The 14,688-nt window shown below is 32.9% G+C and overlaps 1 protein-coding gene across 1 annotated transcript; it reads right to left on the reverse strand.

Annotated features, from left to right (window-relative positions):
* Positions 1-2,633: 2,633 nt before the first annotated feature.
* Positions 2,634-10,302, reverse strand: LOC104240200 (plasma membrane ATPase 2). Its single transcript, XM_009794987.2, has 22 exons — positions 10,184-10,302; positions 9,998-10,072; positions 9,773-9,892; positions 9,431-9,529; positions 9,206-9,343; positions 8,921-9,055; positions 8,649-8,828; positions 8,338-8,544; positions 8,098-8,217; positions 7,854-7,973; positions 7,651-7,773; positions 7,457-7,561; positions 7,072-7,216; positions 6,087-6,251; positions 5,744-5,982; positions 5,512-5,544; positions 5,344-5,425; positions 4,504-4,664; positions 3,807-3,992; positions 3,541-3,723; positions 3,268-3,446; positions 2,634-3,003 (listed from the first exon to the last, which is right to left on the reverse strand). Exons 2-22 carry the CDS (start codon positions 10,049-10,051, stop codon positions 2,907-2,909), a joined length of 2,871 nt encoding a protein of 956 aa, XP_009793289.1. The 5' UTR covers positions 10,052-10,072; positions 10,184-10,302; the 3' UTR covers positions 2,634-2,906.
* Positions 10,303-14,688: the final 4,386 nt, after the last annotated feature.

Genomic DNA, 14,688 nt, shown 5'->3' on the forward strand with positions numbered 1-14,688 from the left:
ATTCCATTGCACTTTTCCAGATGAGCTAATTAACAACTAACTCCGAAGAGGGTATTCCAAGAAACTCAAAACCATAATCATTCATTTTAAGGTTAGCAAGGATCCAGGCAGCAAGAGATAAATTCTTATCAAAGAACCACGACTGAAAATGATGGGAATAACATTATGTTAATAGCCTGTTTGGTCAAGCTTTTATAATCAACTTATTTTGAAAAGTGCTTTTCTCAAAAGTACTTTTAAAAAAAGTGTTTTTGGTGAGAAGCAGTTTGTGTTTGGCTAATTTAATTTGAAAAGCACTTTTGAGCAGTAATTAGTGTTTGGCCAAGCTTTTGAAAACTGCTTCTAAGTGTATTTTTCTCAAACGTACTTCTCAAAAAAGTACTTTTGGAGAGAAGCTATTTTTTCTGATTCTCCTCATAAGCACTTTTTTCCTTGGCCGAACACCTCAACTTTTGGCCAAAAGTGCTTTTCTTGGTCAAAAGCACTTTTGGCCCAAAAAAAAACTTGGCTAAATAGGCTATAAATCTGCAATGCTCGATAACACTCCTGCAATAATTTCGAGTCGTAAAAGCGATCGGCTAGATATTATGATGCAGTGCAACAGTAGATGAACTATTAGAATGACCAGATCAATTATGAACCCCGAAATGTAATAAATAAACATATCACCTTAAGTTGGGAGTACCCAGAAAAGAATAGTGGGTTCAACTACGGGTGGCAAACGGGCAGATCGAAAATGGATAATGAATAAAATATCTGACCTGACTATATTTAATAAGTACAGAAAATGTGTTAACCGGCGAATAATATGGATATCTATATTATCCATAGCTTCTTGAATATGATCACTTCTATGAAAATTCTTAGTTTCTCAAACTTGAGAAACCTCCAATGTGAGTCTTTACAATAGTAAAAGTTAAATTTATTGGTTATCCATTTTTTTTAAGTGGGTAATATAGTTCTTATTCATATTTTACCAATTTTTAAAAAATTCATTATCCAACCAATTTTTTGGTTGATAATATGGATGAATAACTACTATTTCTTTTGTCCATTTTGCCACCCCAAGTTCTAACTATAGGGATATTGATAAATGTCAATCAAAACTTAAAAAGTTTAACAATGCATGTGGACAGTATGTTTCTTCTAGTTTTCAGTTTCTTCTTTTCATATGTAGTTACCAATATCAGTTTCGTTAAAAAAGAAGCAAAAAGAATCCTTAGTTTGAAGCCACATAAGCTGAGCCAGGAAAGAAATTAAGTGCGACTTGATAAATTATCTGCTCAATGATGACTGATGGTTTGGGGTCTGGGAAGGATAGTGTGTACGCAGATCTTACTCCTACCTTATGACGATAGAAAGGTTATTTCCAATAGATCCTCGGCTCACGAAAGCATAAGCACCACATTAATGAAAATATAGACAAGGGATAGTACCAAAAAGCCATATAAAAGCAGAATAACAACAAGACGGTAAGTTGATCAACAATGAAAGAAAACAACGGTTAGTCATAAAAATCTACTACCAATAGAAAGCGAGACCACGTGCAAATAGTACTGTTATGAACACTCTAGACTACCTACTCTACTACCCTAATCCTCGACCTTCATACTTTCTTATCAAGGGTCATGTCCACGGTCAGCTGAAGTTGTGTCATGTCTTGCCTAATTACCTCTCTCCACCTCTTTTTTGGCCTACCTCTACCTCTCCGTAGGCCCTCCAATGTCAACCTCCCACACCTCCTCACCGGGGCGTCTGTGCTCTTCCTCCTCACATTACCAAACCACCTAAGTCGCGCTTCCCGCATTTTGTCCTCAATAGGGGTCACACTCACCTTGTTGCGAATAACCTCATTTCTGATCCTATATAACCTGGTGTGCCCGCACATCCATCTCAACATGTTCATCCCCGCTACCTTCATCTTCAGGACATGAGCGATCTTGACTGGCTAACACTCAGCCCCATACAACTTTGTTGGTCTGACCACCACTCTGTAGAACTTACTCTTAAGTTTCGGTGGCACCTTGTCACACAAAACACCGGAAGCTAGTCTCCAATTCATCAATTCCGCTCCAATACGATGGGTGACATCTTCATCAATCTCCCCATCCCCCTGAATAATAGACCCAAGGTACTTAAAACTTCCTCTCCTAGGGATGATCAGCGAGTCCAGCCTCACCTCCCCTTCCCCTCCTTGAGTCTCGCCACTGAACTTACACTACAACTATTCTGTCTTGGTCAAACCTTTAGATTCCAGGGTCTGCCTCCATACCTCTAATTACACGTTCACCGTCTCGCGTCTCGTCAATCAATACAATATCATCTGCAAATAACATGCACCACGGCATCTCCCCTTGGATGTGGCACGTCAGTAAGTCCATCACAAAGCAAACAAAAAGGGTTGAGTGCCGACCCCTGATGCAACCCCATCATAACCGGAAAATAGTCTGAGTGCTCACCCATCGTTCTCACTCGATCTTTGCTCCATCATACATGTCTTTAATCAACCTAACATAGGCAACCGGTAACCTCTAGCCTCCAAACATCTCCACAAAACCTCCCTCAAGTAAATATCATTAATCAATTGATGAAGGCAGACAAGTACAAAAATTAGATGCTGCTAAACCATGAAATAGAGAACTTGTAAAGAATATAGATAATGAATGTTGTTATAGCTTAATATTCATTCTGGTCAAATTGGCACATCTCATGGAGCCAAGACTTGAAAATAGGAAAAGCAAAACCAACTTAAAGAATATATATCAAATATATGAGGCACTTTTTAAGATGTTGCTACTATGAACTTCTTGTCTCTTCCACAGGTAACTCACAATCACATCCTCATAATGTCTTCACTCCTATCACCACTCACCGGTTAAATCACACTTGTCGAACATACTCTCCTTTCAAACAGTGTATGATTGCTGAATTGTCTCTATGTCAAGACCCTTCAACTTCACCACTGATTCGACGTGACCTTTCAGTGTATGCAGCTCACGTTGCCTGCAATGAACAATGTAGCTTTGAGGTTCCAGAAGTCACGCAAACTCAAAATGTGTTTAGCAGAAAAAAACTGAGTAGAGATAAAGCAAAGTAAGCACTGCTGATGTGGTGATGTAGCATGGCCATATGAGGAAAGGGAGAAGAGTAAAATTCCCCCGTATGCAAGTTCAACTTCATATTGGACTATCATTGTTAGAAACATAAATGGGAATATATTAATCCACTATGCTTCTGTTGCCAAACAACACACTCAAAGTCACTTACCTAGCAATTTCAGCCCTCCTCTTTGCTTCCTCAGCCAACTGGTTAAGCTCATTGAAATTGGTAGCTTCACTAAACAATTTGGTGTCAGGAACTTGCAGCCCATGAAGAGTCCTTTGTGCGTGAGCCCATTGAAGCTCACGTTGTTCTTTTCCAAAATCCTTCTTCCTCGTGAAAGCGATCTGCAATACCATGAAAAACCATCATATACCATTGGACGATAATAGCATGATGACCAAGAATATATATATATATATCATACTGCATAACGCATACCCTTTGCTCAAGAACAAGATCCCAGGCCCTTCCACTGAGAGCATATCTGATCAAGAACTTGATAATATCAAGGGGGAAGTAGAATACTAAATTGTAGAGCCAGATCACTCCAGCCCAACCCCAGCCAATTCCTTCAATTGCAGCAAAAGCCCAACTTGCATAAACAGCAATCAAGGTGGCAACCTGTTCACGGTTTAGTAACCAAACAATTTAGATAATAGATGAAGCTGGGAAACTTTTGCCAGAATGAATGAGAGATGGCTCACCAATTGGGCAATCAGAAAAGCAACCACAAGCAACAAACCAGGACGCTCAACAAACGACCAACTTCGAGATCTTGTGACAAATATCAGGGCCTGACTGATAGTGCTCACTTGAAGGTAAATTGCTGATGCAAGTTTCCTGAAGTCATCGGTTGCTGTCCTCTGAAGTGTTGATACCCCAAATACTCGCTGGAAATTGACCAAACTGAGTGAGACTACAAACTAAGAACAGTACATAACCAACACCAACTTCAACATCTAACACTCCAAACAGCAATTACAACACATCGTTTAGTTTCACATACAGACAGTAACAGTAACAAGACGATTATCAAAATTCTGTAAGATTAAAGGTCTGAATCACTGTTCGTAGATAACAATGGCCAGTGTGTGTGTGTGTGGACAGCATTCTTTCGTTAGCTCCATTATATGTATACATACAGGTACATCTCAGACCCCCTGCATCTTTTTTATTAATATTGTGGCCGTGTTCATTGTCGAGTCAAAGTCAATACAAATGGGCATTTGCACGGTTCAGCCCCCCCTCTTTCCAGAAATCCTGCCCCCAGAAATAAGAAGAGAGAAAAGCAGGAGCAATAGAATACGGAACAGTGGTCAACTATTGGTAAGGCTTACACTCAATCCATTAGAGATAACTGAACACTGATTATGATAAAATACAGGACACGCATATGCTCACCGGGAAGAAATCGGTTTCATATGCTGCCCAAAAGAAAATGACTGTCATCATTGCCAAGTAGCCACCAAGAACAACTCCAGTAGTGAAAATCTCAGCCAGCTTCCAACTATCAGGCAGAGGAGATGGTTTGACCCTATCCTTTGATATAGTCATAATGGTACCTGAGATTATAAACACTTAGAAGTTAGACGTAGAGAAGACTTGGTGTAAAGACAAGGGAACAAACTAGAACTCCGTGGCACAAGTTGCTAAACCTTATAGGAGAGCTATTGATGGAAAAGAAATTAGAAACTGATTTTCTACATTTGATTGATTGCCTCGTATTCCTATGTCTTTTTGGGGCATCCATGGTTTCCGATTTGTATAGAAGATAGTGTTTTCTGTAAAGAATCATCTTTTTTGTAGGTTCTCTATTTTTTGGTATACCGCATCTATGCGAACGTGTCCCAAAAAATAGCAAGATTAGTATTACCTTGTCACTGAAAAATGATACGGGACCTTAGGATACTAAACCTTAGAGGTCCTACACATGAAACTTGAAAGACATGATAACAACGACTAGTAACAATTTTAAAATCTCCCTTATCATCTTCTTTTGATAATAAGGTAATGACAAATCTACTGCATCATCTAGTTTTGCCACAATGTGTTTGACCGTGAAGTTTACCAGTTAGAAGTTAAAATGAAAGATTGCACTTGCACAACTGCAATAACTACGCCTCAGTCACAAACTTATACAATTCCCCTCTATTTTTGCAAGTTTCATTTCAATACGCTCAATAATTTGAGACAAAATTAGGGGTTCTCTTAAGATGATTACTATAAGTGAAAAGGACCAACCGTCATTGAGGATTGCAATGATAAGCACCATGAAAGGAGGAAAGTCAAACTTCCAGATAAGGGCCAGAAGCATAAAACCGAGCTGTGAATTAAATAGAAGAAGGTCAAATATCATATAAGAATCATAAAGATAGAGGAGAAAAGAAGCAGCAGCCAAACATAACTTACCACAATACGGATTGTGATGGAAACAGCATATATCTGCCAATGCCAAAAAAAGAGACAAATATGTTTATCAATATCGTACATCAGAGACAGGTTGTAAAAGCATTAAGCTCATTTAGGACTAAAATCATGGCACCACGATCAACATAACAGATGCTAAGATACTGCAGAAAATCAGGATGTACAAGGATCCAAATATTACTCCTCTCAGAGAACTAACAAAACAGAAATATACCGTGTAGTTTTTCATCCTTTGAAAGATTGCTCGACTAGTCAAAACAGCACTAATGATGACACTGAGACCAGGTTCAGTAAGAACAATGTCAGAAGCACTACGAGCAGCATCTGTGGCATCATCAACAGCTATACCAATATCTGCCTTCTTTAAAGCAGGAGCATCATTGACTCCATCACCAGTCATTCCACAGATATGCTTCCTAGCTTGCAAGCGCTTTACTATCTCATATTTGTGCTCTAAAGAAATGAGCAACACAAGGTATCAACATATTTTCTGATAAACAAGTACCTTAGTGAATACCGGAATTAAAGAAGCAAAAGAATTTTCTGAAGATACATACCAGGGAAAACTCCAGCAAAACCATCAGCCTTCTCTATCAATTCATCAATTGGTAAAGAAGCAATTGATTCATCCTTAGTCTGTCCTAACAAAGCAGATGAAGGATACATATTTGTTCCCATTCCCAGGCGGCGCCCTGTTTCTTTTCCTATAGCCAGTTGATCCCCTGCCAAGACAGACATCAAAGCAATTTAAGTAGCACATACGCATGTCAAAACTTTGATCTAGAAAAAAATGCACAACTAGTAAGACAACACCTGTCCAATTACTTCAGAGATTTTTATATCCAAAAGCAATATCATCTTGGTAAATACAAGTTGATGGAAAAAACACAAGTAGATGACATAAACTAATGGTCTTAAAATTCAATTATCAAAAGGGCAGCCCGGTGCACTAAGCTCCCACTATGCGCGGGGTACGGGAAGGGCCGGACCACAAGGGTCTATTGTACGTAGCCTTACCCTGCATTTCTGCAAGAGGATGTTTCCACGGCTTGAACCCGTGACCTCTTGGTCACATGGCAGCAACTTTACCAGTTACGCCAATGCTCCCCTTCAAGGTCTTAAAATTCAATTATGAATGCCCGAAATCCTAATTGACAAAATAAATGAAATGCCAAGGGACAAGCATAGACACCACTCTTCAAGCAAGCAATAAGACTGGGTTGTGCTTCTAAACTGAACCATAATTCAGACCAACTATCATATTGTCCTCATAAAAAAACAAAAAAGAAATGGCACAGTCCAATTAAGATATTGGAATGAATCAAAAGTAGTCTTTGATCCAACAAGCTTACAGAATACCCAAGAATTAGCAGCAGAGTGCATTACCATTTTAAGTTGATGACAATCTTCGGAAACCTAATTTCATTGAATAAATATTTTTCCTTTAACTCCTGTCTTTTACCAAGTTGCCAATATAGCATGCAGTCAATTCGCTAACGATATTTCAACACATTGAACATGGTTTCCTAAAATCAGAAGTACCTGTGATCATTTTAACATTCACTCCAAGATTCAAAGCCCTCCTTATAGTCTCTGCACTGTCGTGTCTTGGTGGATCAAACAAAGGCAGCAGACCAATGAACTGCCATGGTCCTCCAGTACTCTCCTTCCTTCCCTCTGGAACTTCCTGCATGGAAAATTAAGGTGTACGGGATCAAACAAATTAAGCCTTATCTTTTTTCTTTTCCTTTTTTTATTATCACAATGATTGGACTTGGAGATAAAGGTAAGTGATCCCTCCTCTCCACTATAAAAGTATTAGGTTATATGCCTAAGCTGCCAAGATAACTGATTAATTCAATGGTTAAAGATTCAACTTATTTATAACATGATGAGTTCCACAGATGATAAAAGAAAAGCAAAATACCTGGTATGCCACACCAAGTGAGCGCAAGCCCCTCTCAGCAAACTTATCGATTACCGCATGAACTCTACGTTCTATGTCTGACTTGTTGTGTGCAAGATTTAGGATCTAAAACCATATTGCAGCTGTTGATTAGGAAATGGAAACATAGAAGGTAAAAAGCAGCAAAGAAGGACTACTTAGATGATAACTCATACCTGCTCTGGTGCACCTTTGCTGACCCTGTGCATTTTTCCTTCACCATCAAGATAAGTAAGTGCTGTTCGCTTGTCAGTTGGATTGAAAGGAAGGAAGTGTATTTCACGAATGCCAGCACGTGCCTGCATAAATGAAAGCATTAGAACAGTTTTCCAGCTAGAATGGATGCGCTGATCACATAGTCATGCTATTCTAAAGTTACCTCCTTTGGATCAGACAGCATCCCAACAATAGCAGTATCAATAGCATCCTGGTTCTCTGTTCGAGATGCTCGAGCTGCCATCAGAACAACAGTATCCGCATCGACACCTTTGGCAAAAACCTGAACATTTAATAGGAATTAACAAAAGAAAATCAGAGTCTGCTTGTGCAATAAGGGATTGGACTGCACTCTCCTTTCTTTTTTTTAATTATACATAGGAATTGGTCTGAACTCTAATTCTCACCTCAACAAGGTTTTTGTCAACAGTAAGTTTGTTTAGTGTTAGGGTCCCTGTCTTGTCACTACAAAGCACATCCATGCCAGCCATCTCCTCTATAGCAGTCATTCTTTTCGTAATAGCACCCTGCATAGTTAAAATGGTGAAGTATGAAATCACATATCAGAACTTCTGAACTACGACAACTCACAATTGAAGACACGCTGAAACACTATAACCTCAAGATAACAATGGTAACTACCAAACCTGTTGAGCAAGGCGATGAGAACCAATTGCCATTGTGACTGAAAGGACTGTTGGCATGGCAATTGGAATTCCACCAATGAGAAGGACAAGAAGATTGTCGATCCCAGGACGATATTTGCGGTGTTGAATGGGGTACATTACAATAATCTCTATTATCATCCCCACCGCAATAGAACAGATGCAGAAGTTTCCAATAGCAGTCAAAACCTGATAGAAGACATCAACAACATCGTAGAACGTGAGATTCAGAAGAATGAGACTATTAACTAACATTTTAAGCAATTAATTAAGACAGTACAAGTTCTGCTCACCTTCTGGAAGTGTCCCACTTGGTTTGTACTGTCAACAAGGTGGGCGGCCTTCCCAAAAAAGGTATGAACCCCAGTAGCGATGACGACAGCTTCTATCTCTCCCTGTTTACAGGTGGAACCAGAGTAGACACCATCTCCGGGACCTTTTGTTACAGGAAGAGATTCACCAGTCAAAGCAGACTGCAAGTAAAAGATAATTTTAGTTGTGCAGTTAAAGACGAAGTATTGAATGCTTAGAGCAACCACTCATCAAATCAAAAAAACTTAATCACCTGGTCAATTTTCAGTGGATCACCTTCAAGCAGACGAGCATCTGCAGGAATAATATCTCCCAGTTTAATACTGATTATGTCCCCAGGAACAAGAATAGCAGCATCTTGTTCATCCCATTTTCCATCTCGAAGAACCTGCATATCAACAAGAGCAAGCAATAAGGACGACTTCCAATAAGTTTCTCAACTCCAGACTTCCATCAAAGTTAAGTATGTAAGTTAAAAACTGTCACATGCTGTCTAACTGCAAGTAGAATAACAGATTATGGCTGGTGAATGTAGAACCTTGGCTTTAGGAGCGAGCCGAGCCATGAGAGCAGCTGCTGCATTTCCAGCATTGTTCTCCTCAATAAAACTAATTGTCGAGTTAATCACAAGCAACGTAATGATGCCCACAAAATCCTGCCAATCCGGAGGCTTTCCCTACAAAAATGCAACATATGTAAAGCAAAAAGAACCAGTAAAATATTAAATAGAATGGTAAATCAGAATGCGGGTGCGGGTGCTTACTCCTCCATTTGCAAGAGCAATAGCCATAATAGCAGCAGCTTCCATAACCCATGATAGAGGGTTCCACATAAACCCCAGAAATTTCAAGAATTTGCTCTCCTATAACGCCATCAAAAGAGTAATCTTCAACAATCATAACAGTCCAACTTTTTAAAGAAATGAACCTTTTTAGTAAAAAAACAAACACTAAATTCTTCCAATCTAGTTCAAGTAAGGTCATTTAATTTTTAGCCCAAAAGATACCAATTCAAAGCTCAAACAAGAAGAGAGCTGAAAATACTATAGTACTAAAAGAGGAGATGAAAGAGTATATTTTTGCAAAAAAGAGTAATTAATCATCACCTTTTTCTCCTCAAGTTTGTTGTAACCAAAAATGGCCAACCTTTCTTGGGCAGCAGGACCGGTAAGACCCTCTTTTGTACATCTCAAATTCTCAAAAACTTCTTCAATGGGTATGTTCTCCTACAATCACAACACACATATACACAAAAAAAATTAATAAAAGAAAAACCATTAAAATCAACAACAAAATCAGCAATTATATTTGTGTAGTGTCAGATCCATTACCAAATCGACAGTCTCCTTTAAGACAGCATCTAACACCTCAGGCTTCTCCCCCATACTTGCTTCAATTTCCTCTCCCTAGTAAAGATTCAAAAGACAGTTTTTAGTATCAAGAATCTAATTTTTAAGGAATCAAAAAAAGCAGGAAAACCAAGATAAGTGTGTTGAGTGAGAAAGAAAAATACCAACCAAAGAAAGATAGGATTTTTGGGGTACGGAAAATAGGATTGGTTAAGTAGCCCACCAAATCCACAAAGAGTGTGGAAGAGTAATAATAATACTAACACTGTTGCTACCCTCTCTTATTTATTACAATAGCCTCCCTCAAGAAATACTTATATTGCTAAAGCTCCTTCTAACTTTAACCCTTCATACATATTTTTATTTCAAATGTTGTTTCATTTTTTACATTTACTTTTCAATATTTGAAAAAGTAAAATAGTTTTTTCCCAGAAAGAAAGTCTCCTTGTCTCAACGAGCGCATGAGTGTTAATACGGTCGGCTAATAAAAGTATATTGTTGTTTTCACGGCTCGAACTCGTCCTTTAAAATAAAAGAATAAAGGCTAAAATTAAACAAGTATCATTTTCTCTTAATTTGAATTTTAATTTTTTTTAAAACATATACTTATATAATAATACATAAAAATACTACTCATTCTTATGTATTAGTTTGCAAAACTTTAAAACTAAAAATATTAAGAAACTTTAGAACATTATATTAAAATTCGGTGTGATCATAATAATAATAGGTCCAAAATAATACTCTCTCCGTTACAATTTATGCAAACTCATTTGACTGGCACGGAGTTTAAGAAAAGAGAGAAGACTTTTGAACTTGTGATGTAAAATGAGGCACATATATTTTGTATGGCTATAAATCATTGCATAAAGGTAAATTATTTTCAAATAGAAAAAGGGGTTATTTATTTTTTTGCACTGACTAAAAAGGAAATAGGTTTATATGAATTAAAACGGATAAAATAATAATAATAATAATAATAATAATAATAATAATAATAATAATAATAATAATAATAATAATAATCTATCTTTATTTTGAAAGCAGTTGTAAATTAAATGAGTGTTGTGCCTGCACATGCTCATGTTTCCCCCCGCCCCCCAACATATTCTTCTCTATTCTTCTCTGGAATTAATAGTATCTAGTATTAGTACCCGCGTGATGTGCGGACATAAATTATGTCAAATTGTAATTTATGTTATTTGAATTATGTGCAAATAACCTTAAAATATAAACCTTTCATATAAAACTTATATAACATTAGATATTAATTTTGAAGTAAGATATGAAATCACTATTCAAATCTCGTAGTAAACAACTTTTATTTTATTTGTAGCAACCTAATCCCTTGATTTTAGTACTTGTATTTCGTTTAGGTGTCAATATTAAAAAATACTAAATATGTCATGTTGTGATCTTTATTGTTTGAGCACATTATATCATATTATTTTAAGAAAATTCTTATTATCACTTTGTTTTTGACTGAAAGTCAAATATGTCTTATTCATCACATCATTTTATGCAAATTCTTTTTTATTTTTATTCTTTTCTTATAGTTATTGTATTATTTATTATTTAATATTATTATAATATCATATAATTTTTTATTATCCTAATAATTTAATTAATATCTTGCTTATTATCTTTTTAATAGTCTTTAATAAATATAAATATTTTATTCTTGAAATTTGGTATATTTTTATGCTTGTATCCTCTTATTCGGAATTTTTTAATCATTTAAATTTATCAGTAATATTTTTAAATATAAATTAATTATTTAATTTATTTATATTTCAATTAATTTAAAGTATAAATCACACTACCTTTATTTTTTTATACATCTCTTCCCTACTATATTTTAAATAGTTTTTATATTAATATTTTACCTATAACCAAAATAATATCATATTTATTTTAAATTGTAACTTTGAATTAGCCTAAAATATTAGTACATAAGTTATTTGATTATTACGTTCCAAATATATTGAGTTCTCTTATAATTATTTTTGTATTAGATGCAGTTAAGTTTTCTTTTCTTTTTAGCTTTAAGATACAAATTTAATTTTTAATTATCATTAGTAAAATTACCTATATTAGAAATTAATTTATATTTTTAGAATTTTAATTTAATCATAGAAAAATATTTCTTAATTGTTTGAACAATTTATATCTAAATATAGTAGTAATATTTTTACTGTTTTATTTCTTTACATGACATTTTAAAAAAAAATATGAAATAAAAAAAATCTCATCTTAAATTTAAATAATTACTTATCATTCTATGTTGTAAATTGGACCGCATTTTCAAAATATTATGCTATGCTTTCAAACTTAAACTAACTGCACTCAATTCAGATATTAATCATAGGAAAATATTTTCTTAATTGTTTGAACACATTATATCTAAATATTGTAGTAATATTTTCACTGTCATTTTATTTCTTTACGTAAAAAATTTTCTTTTTTAGTTTTAAGATTCAAATTTAATTTCTAATTTTCATTAGTACCTATATTATGTATTTTTAAATATGTATTTGTATTTTAATTTTTCATAAATAAGACTTCAATTTCGTGGTATTCTCCATAGTTTGAGCATTCTCAACATAGTTTTAAGAACTTTCTAATCTCAAATTCAAATAGTCTTTCCCTTTCTTTCTAATAGTAAATTTTTAATAATTTAATATAATTTTACTATTTTTTAATATAATATATAGTTTTATTACGTTTTATGTTTGTAACTTTATTTAATATCATTATCACTACTATTCTTTATATAATATAGATAAATATATATAAATTTTTGTAATCATAAAATAAATATTTATTTTGTTTTAAAAATATTTCTAGAAAATTTAAAAAAAATTAAGTTTTGATAATATTTTTAAATATTGTATATTTACATTTATTTTATTTTCTAAACTTATGATTTACAAATTTCCTCACATTATCTCTAATTTATTTTTATTATTCAATATTTTAGTTTTTGATTTTATCTATTAGACTTGAGTTATGTGGATTTATCATATTATGATTTTTCTTATCATAATATAAAAAACTTTCTCATCTCAAATTTAAATAAGTTTTACCCTTTTCTCTATAATAAAAAATCTGAATTTTTTTCTCTATTTATTAATATATATTCTTTATATAATATAGATAAATATATATAAATTTTTGTAATCATAAAATAAATATTTATTTTATTTTAAAAATATTTCTCGAAAATTTTAAATTTTTTAAGTTTTAATAATATTTTTAAGTATTGTATATTTACATTTATTTTATTTTCTTAACTTATGATTTACAAATTTCCTCACATTATCCCTAATTTATTATTATTATTCAATATTTTAGTTTTTTTAATTTATCTATTAGACTTGAGTTATGTGGACTTATCCATATTATGACTTTTCTCATCATAATATAAAAAACTTTCTCATCTCAAATTTAAATAAATTTTAACCTTTTCTCTATGATAAAATATCTGAATTTTTATTTTTTCTCTATTTATTAATATATATAAATTTTTGTAATCATAAAATAAATATTTATTTTGTTTTTAAATATTTCTCGAAAATTTTATTTTTTTTAAGTATTGTCTATTTACATTTATTTTATTTTCTAAACTTATGATTTACAAATTTCCTCACATTATCTCTAATTTATTTTTATTATTCAATATTTTAGTTTTTGATTTTATCTATTAGACTTGAGTTATGTGGACTTATCCATATTATGACTTTTCTTATCATAATATAAAAAAAATTCTCATCTCAAATTTAAATAAGTTTTACCCTTTTCTCTATGATAAAAAATCTGAATTTTAATTTTTTTCTCTATTTATTCTTTATTTTTAATATTATATTATTCAATAACTAATATTATTACATTGTCATGTGAATTTTTATTAGCTTGTTTGAATTTAATATCTATTTCTACCACACTCATTCTAATATAATATTGATAAAAATTTAAAAACTTTCTCACCTCAAATTCAAATAATTTTCATCATTCTATTTTCTAATTTGGACCGCATTTTAAAAAAGTATGTTATGCTTTCAAATTTAAACTAACTGCACTCAATTCAAATATTAATCATAGAAAAATATTTTCTTAATTATTTGAACACATTATATCTAAATGTTGCAGTAATATTTACGTATAAAATATTCGTTTGCATGATTTATCAATATTAATATGGCTTTGTTATTCTTGTTATTAAACTATTTTTTTCTTGATTATTTAATTTTTTTTTACCTTATAAATTTTGTATACTTTATGTAAGATCTTAATTTGTTGCTTGAATTTATTTAACTTTTTAAACTCAATAAATTTTTAATATCGTAAGTAAATTTTAGTTATATTTTATAGCTCCAAAGTACAAATAGTCATAGCTTATCTCAATTTATGTCTTTTTATATTTTTTTGTTTTTTTATTCTAGTTTTTTAATTAATTTTTACCTCCATATTTCTAGCTAATATAGAAGAAAATCTATGAGTGAATATATATATATATATATACATATAAATATAGATATAAATATATATATATATATATATATACAAATATACATATAAATATAGATATAAAGATTGGATTTGTCTAAGATCTATTTGGATTATGTATAAGATTTATTAAACTACTTTCATTAATTATGTTTCCATTTATAATT

This window comes from Nicotiana sylvestris, chromosome 6 (genome assembly GCF_000393655.2).
Source record: "Nicotiana sylvestris chromosome 6, ASM39365v2, whole genome shotgun sequence".
NCBI classification, from domain to species: Eukaryota; Viridiplantae; Streptophyta; class Magnoliopsida; order Solanales; family Solanaceae; genus Nicotiana; species Nicotiana sylvestris.

Bases quoted from the DNA above. Each gene is read 5' to 3' on its own strand.
- LOC104240200 (XM_009794987.2), bottom strand. From the start codon at position 10,051: ATGGGGGAGAAGCCTGAGGTGTTAGATGCTGTCTTAAAGGAGACTGTC. The intron at 9,893-9,997 runs GTAATGGATCTG...TTGTGATTGTAG, and splicing joins TAAAGGAGACTGTCGATTTG to GAGAACATACCCATTGAAGA. The intron at 3,004-3,267 runs GTAAGTGACTTT...TGTTCATTGCAG, and splicing joins AGGAGGGCTGAAATTGCTAG to GCAACGTGAGCTGCATACAC.